Genomic DNA, 6,853 nt, shown 5'->3' with positions numbered 1-6,853 from the left:
TTGGAGGAAGCACATCCAGAATGCTCCTTAGAAACAAGGACGGCGAGACTTCATCTTACATACTTTGGACATGTTATCAGGAAGGACCAGTACCTGGAGAAGGACATCATGTTTGGTAAAGTAGCAGGTCAGTGAAAAAGAGGAAGACCCTCAACAAGATGAACTGACGCAGTGGCTGCAATAATGGGCTCAAGCATAACAACGATTGTTAGGATGTTGCAGGACCGGGTATTGTTTTGTTCTGTTGTACATAGGGTTGATGTGGGTCGGAATCGACTGGAAGGTACCTAACAGCAGTAACAACCCTCATGGGGTTGCTGAGAGGATCTCTGGCCCTTTGGGTTATGAGAGCACTTTGTGAAGTATTGCATGCTTTGAGAAATGACTATTTTCATTATGTAAAAATGCTGACTATGGACAATCAGCTTTGGGGATGCCCTTAGGCTAATATATGTCGCTTGGCTGGTTGCACTCAAAGGCATGAGCTCCACTCCCCTCCTGCACGTGCAGCATGCTGGTAGCCTCAGTTTTCCTCTCTGTAAATGGAAATACTCTAAGCACTCACCTTCAAGGGGGAGAGAGTCAAACAGAATCATATGCACACATTTCCAGCAGGGAGGAAGCATCCAGAAAATACTAGCGATTCCTCCTGAGGCCTCCTGGGTTTCAGTGCACAGTTGCAGTCAGATTGGCCTGGATTCAAATCCTGTCTCTGTATGTTCTGGGCCTGTGACTGTAGGCAAGTCTCACTCTCTGTGCCTCCCCATCAGCGAAATGCAATGATACTCGCTACCCACGGAGAGAATGTGCTCAAAGCACTCGCTCAGCCAAGTGGGAGATGGGCCTCAGGAGGATGTGGTGCTGACACCCCCCCCCCCACATCTGAGATGACAGTGACATGAGGTCCTCGGCCTAGCATGCCACGCCATGAACAGTAGCAAGACAAGGCCAGGTAGAATACCACTCCCTCCAACCTGAGGGGAAGAAACTGGCAGCCTCAATGGGCAGCGCCCTCCCTTCAGGTGTGGGCAGCCCCAGCGCTAGCTTGGCCAGGTTGCACCAGTTACCCTCAGCATCCCTGGGGCATGGGCAGAGTGTTTCTGGGGCAAGGGCAGAGGCCAGGAGGGGAAGGTTTCCTGTGGAAACCTAGAAAAAAGAGGTAGGCCACAGAAACACATTTCCAGGTGTTACATGAAAGGTTAAAATTTACTTATAAAACCCGTTGCTGTTGAGTCAATTCCAACTCACAGCAACCTTATAGGACAGAGTAGAACTGCCCCATAGGGTTTCCAAGGCCGTAATCTTTACAGAAGCCACATCTTCCTCCTGCGGCATGGCTGGTGGATTCGTACTGCTGACCTTTCGGTTAGCAAGTGACCACTTAACCACTGCGCCACCAGGGCTCCATTACATACTTACAGACAGTTGAAAATTCTGATCCAGCCATTGCAATGGATCTGAAAATCAGGATTCTATGCCCTGGGACAGTGGAGGGTCAATTAGTGTAAAACACGTGGTCTTTGAACTCAGACAAGCAAAAGCTTCAACTCGTGACTCCACCAGCTGTGTGCCCTGGGGGCTGGGGCAAGGACCTACGGTAACCTTTCTGAGCCTCAGTGTCCTTATCTGTAAAATGGGCATGGTAACAGTAACTGCCTGCTAGGGTAGCTGGCAAGGATGTCAAGTGTCTGGCAGGGCAGCCAATGACAAACCAGCTGTCCCCAATCAATGTCTCTGAGCGGTGATCACAGGCAGTGTGTGCAGCAAGAGCTTTCCTTCTGAGTCCTACCGTCATCCTCGTCCTTGGCGCCTGGTGTGGGCACGAACAGGGGCTCCGCCGGCCAGCAGTGTTCCTCTCTCCATTTTAAGGATGACTTTGTGAGAATGTCATATTTTAGTATCTGTACATCCAAAGAGGAGAAACATAGGAATGACCTGTTCAAGAGCATGCATACTCCCCGCGAATAGAAAGGCATCAAGGCCCACGTGGCAAGAAGATTGACCAACCAATTGCCACCCAGTCAATTCTGACTCATGGAGATCCTGACTCATGGCAACCCTACGTGTGTCAGAGCAGAACTGTGCTCTATAGGGTTTTCAGTGACCGATTTTTCAGAAGTAGATCACCAGGCCTTTCTTCTGAAGAGCCTCTGGGTGGACTTGAACCTCCAACCTTTCAGTTCGTAGCAGAGTGTGTTAACCATTTGCACCATCCCTCAAATGCAGGCTTTTGACATTACTTCCATGTGACATCTGCCTCCAGTCACAGCCTCACAACTGCAATGAAAGAAGCTAACTTTCCTCCTCCGACCCTAGGCTTATAGCCCTTCGCCACCACGTAGCTGGTACCGGACAATGAATTCTTTTAGAAATAAAAATCCTGAAGTCATCTGGAAATTGGCACTACATTGCCATTTTTATATGTGCAAAACAAGAAAAAGTATTCAATGCATACATTTAAAGTATGATATAATCGCTTGTTGTTTTAAAAGTGGAAGTCCCTGGGCCTCTCTTACTCTCCAATAGGCTTGCCTCCCTCTAGGATGTGGGATTAGCAAGGAGTGACTTGGGGTGTGCGTAGGTGTGTGGGGTGGGAACTTAATTTTTCACTTTCTGCATTTCTGCACTGTTTGCCCTTGTTAAAATTTTTTTCCATTTTATCATTTTAAAATTAAGCTATTAAGGCCAAGTGACAACTGCACACTTAGCACAGTCCCTGGGGCACAGTAAGTGCTCGACAAATAGTAGCTTAAAGAACAAATATAGTTGCACAACACGGTGGATGTAATTAACGTCACTGAATTGTACACATAGAAATGGCTGAAATGGCAAATGTTTTGTTATACATGTTCTACCACAATAAAAGAATAAACAAAGTCTCTTAAGTTTCAGCTACACCTCTCTGCTGGTGAGTTTCATTGTAGCACATAGTAGGTGCTCAGAAAATATGTATTGAATAAAGAAATCAATGAATAAACTCCATCCATGACCTCTTACCTGCATTCAGCACATCAGGTATGGCTCACTCTCTTGGATGGTCCATGATCACTTCAAATTTACTTTGTCCCAAATTGACCTTACTGTCCTACCTACCCCTGTCCCCAAGGGGACTTCCCTGCTGACCTCCTCTTTTCTGATCAAGGTCGCCCAGTCTCAAATCCTGAGAATTCAGCTTTACTGTAGGGAAAGCCTGCCAGTGATAACACAGTATCATACCTGAGTTGGGATTGGACTCCACTGAACTTCAGCAGCAAAGACATATCGGTATGGTTTCCCATTGTGAGTGTAGTTAATTCGAGGTAGCTCTAAGCCTAGAGAGAAATGGCACAGCTAGTGAGGCCACTGTCAGGGAGGGCTGGGAGCATTCTGCCCTTCATGCCAAGCTGGGCATCCTTTCCACAAAGACAGTTCCCAGTCTAGGGTGCCTGAGCTTGATTTGGGCCCTGGATTGGATCAGTGGGGATGTGAACTCCCAGGAGCAAGGTAGCCAAAGGGCAGGGGAGGGGAACCTCTGCAAATTGCCCTGGCTCTATTAGAAGGTTTACGAGCAAGAAAAGAGAGACCTAGATTTTTAAGTGTATAAACATCTTTAATTATCCCAGATAAAAATCGAAGAGAATTATATGATTAAAATCAGAGGCTACTGCAATTTTTTTTTAACACTCTTTAAAAAGGAATACTGGTGTTTCTGTGTGTGTGTGTGTGTGTGTGTGTGTGTGTGTGTGTGTGACATGTTTGTGGGTGTGAAGAGAAGCCATAAAAAGGAGTATCAATGGTGAACAGTTAAATAAATCTGGTGAATTCATATAATATATTGTGTAAAAATGTTTACAAAGGACTTTTTTTGTTTTTAAACAAAGGACTTTTAATAACATGGAAAAATGCCCTATCATAATGTTACTTAAATGCAGAATTAATGTGGTTATAGAATTAGCTCCAAAATGAATGGAAGCATTGCTGAGGTTATAACTTCCTGACAGTTTATATTTTAAATTGTACATTCTAAGTTTTTCAGCTAGGGTGATGGTGCCCCCCAGGGGACATCTGGCAATGTCTGGAGACATTTTCTGTTGTTCGAACTGGGAAGAGAGGCAGTGCTACTGGCATGTATCGGGTACAGGTCAAGGACATTGTTAAATATCCTACAATGCACAGCGCATCCCCGACCAGAAGGAATTACCCGGCCCCAAATGTTAATAGTGCTGAGGTTGAGAAACCCTGCTCTAGTGACGTAAATTGTAGTTTCAGGGGGTCTATATTCTGTGTGTAAGTGGTTTATATTCCGTGTGTAACTCAACTTCTCTGAAAACCGAGTTATCTTTAAAACGGGGCTGATAAAACCCATTTTCCACCACCTGTCTGTCAGTACTGTGGTGGCTTGTGTGTTGCTATGATGCTGGAAGCTATATCACCAGAATTTCAAATACCAGCAGGGTCATCCATGGTAGACAGGTTTCAGCGGAGCTTCCAGACTAAGACAGACTAGGAAGAAGGCCTGACGATCGACTTCTGAAAATCAGGCAATGAAGACCATATACATCACAACAGAACAGTGTTCAACTAGCTTACTTTGGACATGTCATCAGGAAGGATCAGTTGCTATAGGAGGACATCATGTTTGGTGAAGTAGAGGGCCAGTGAGGGCGTGGGAGATCCTTGGTGAGATGGATTGGCACAGTGGCCACAACAATGGACTCAAACATGCCTGCAATTGTGAGGATGACGCAGGACCAGGCTATGTTTCATTCTGTCGTACATAAGGTCTCCATGAGTCGGAGTTGACTTGCTGGCAGCTATTTATCTATCTATCTGTCTATCTATCACCTATTTTACAGAGTTATTGTGAATGGGTAGAGATAGAATTATGAACACATTGTGCCTTTTCAGTAAGCCAGTAAGTCACAGCATTTGCAGACAGCAACTGTGAAAGTCGTCTGGTCCAATGACCATCCAGTGGTGTTTGGAGATAGATTAAAGAGAACTGTCCCAAACGCTTTTCACTGGGACAACCCAAGAGCCCTTCTCTTTGTCCCCAGTCCAGATGTAGCCCCTCTTTATTGGAGGGAGGTGTTATATAAAAAGGCCTCAGGGTTCTTCATGAAAACCTGCCCCTTCTCTAAATGCCGGAAGAGAGACTGCATTTTACCTTCATAAAGCGATTCTGGCTGGCAGTAGACTTGGTCGTCTTTTTCCTTCAGGGCTGTTGCTGTTGTAGATGCAAGTTTGATTAAATTTGAGCCCACTTCTGCATTCTGAAAAGAATCCATTTTCAAAGAAAGGAAAACTTGTTATGCAAAGCAAACATTTGCTTTCCTGTGTACATTTTAAAAATGCTTTAGCACACATCATCTTGTTTTGGCCTCACCATTAGCTGTGGGAAGCAGCTATTATCTTGTCACTACCCTTACTCTCAGTTAAAAAATGAGGACTGTCAAGATGAAGCAACTCCCCAAGGTGGCAGAGCTGTTAGGTGGTAGGGCCAGGACACCTAAACCCATGGCCTTTATTCCCCTACTCTGGGCTGCCTTATCCCTCACAGGTAAAATTAATGTGCTTACAAGAATAAGTTCTCACTTTTTAAAGGCTGGATGATTCATCTGTAAACGACTGCATCAGTCATTAAAAGGATGTTTATAAAGAGTTTGTAATAACATGGGAAATGCTTACGATATAATACCGAGTGGAATAAGCAGCAGACCAAATTCCATACGCAGTCTGAGTTCAACCATGTTAAAAAAATTACATGGAAAACAGCCTGGGAGAGACACACCGAACATTAGCAATGCAGGGGGTGGTGGGATTATGGGGGATTGTCATTTCTTTCTCTATGCCTGTCCATATTTTCTCCTACGAACATGTATCACTGCTGAATCAAAAACATACATGCATATCTTTCAAGGCCATTCCTTGGTCTCAAGTTACAATCAGACTTTGCTCTGTTCATGACCTTACTGGCTTCATTGTAACCCAGGAGAGAGATTTAATGCAACTGAGTAAATGTTTATTGAGCATCTACTACTTTCTGTTTCCTCACATACTAACTATGGGACCTTGAGCAAGTTACTTAGCCTCTCTATAGTTCAGTTTCCTCACCTGTATAACAGGATAATAATAGTCCATCCATCATTGAGTTATTGTGCAGATGAAATGAGATCATCCAATAAGCACTTGGTAAACATTAGCTGCTGTTGTGTTGTTGTTGCTGCTATATTGCTGCTACTACTACTAGGGGTGAGTACAGGTTAGGCACTGGAGGACACTGAGGAACAAGACCCAAGCTTCCTGCCTTCCTGGAGTTCACAGCGGGAGGATTATTTAAACTTTTCTCTACTTTCTGAATTTTCCAAAATAGGCTTTTATAATTAAAGCACATCTATTTTCCTTTTAGCAGCTTTCTGCTGGAAAGGGGGGATGTTTACCGCATTTTAGGGTATAAACTGCGAAGGTCCTTAGATATTTGTTTAGTTCAAGCCCCTCAATTTATGTTAGAGGAAACTGGGGCCACCCCGAGAAGGCAAATGACTTGCCCAAGTTCTCACAGGGAGAAGCAGAGCCTACGGCCAGGCCTTTGCATTGCAATTCTTCTACCCAGAAGTACAAGCACTGCAGGCAGAGTGTAAGGCAGGTGCAAAGCCCTGAGGCTGGCCCATTCCCCTCGCCTGCCTGCGCAGAGAGGCCTTCCCTAACGACTCAGTCAGCAGTTTCTCCAAGGCATTCATCCACAACTGTAATTATCTTCTTTATGGAGCCATTCTTTTAGGCTATTTCTTCTTTTGGCTGGTCCTCCCCATGAAGGCAGGGAGCAGATTTTATTCAGTGCATGGCCGACAATCGGCTCCCACTAAATAACTGC

General features: G+C 45.0%; 1 protein-coding gene across 1 annotated transcript in view; it reads right to left on the bottom strand.

Moving 5' to 3' along the window:
- Positions 1-6,853, bottom strand: part of BCO1 (beta-carotene oxygenase 1) — a 34,088-nt gene that overhangs the window by 5,808 nt on the left and 21,427 nt on the right. Inside the window, exons 8-10 of the mRNA XM_004377783.1 lie at positions 5,147-5,252; positions 3,217-3,311; positions 1,790-1,901 (exon numbers count right to left, since the gene is read on the bottom strand). Of these exons, the coding sequence (XP_004377840.1) occupies positions 1,790-1,901; positions 3,217-3,311; positions 5,147-5,252 (313 nt within the window). The remainder of the gene's footprint in view (positions 1-1,789; positions 1,902-3,216; positions 3,312-5,146; positions 5,253-6,853) is intronic.

This window comes from Trichechus manatus, unplaced genomic scaffold (genome assembly GCF_000243295.1).
Source record: "Trichechus manatus latirostris isolate Lorelei unplaced genomic scaffold, TriManLat1.0 scaffold00053, whole genome shotgun sequence".
Taxonomy (NCBI): Eukaryota; Metazoa; Chordata; class Mammalia; order Sirenia; family Trichechidae; genus Trichechus; species Trichechus manatus.
This window is presented reverse-complemented; position numbering and strand designations above follow the sequence as displayed.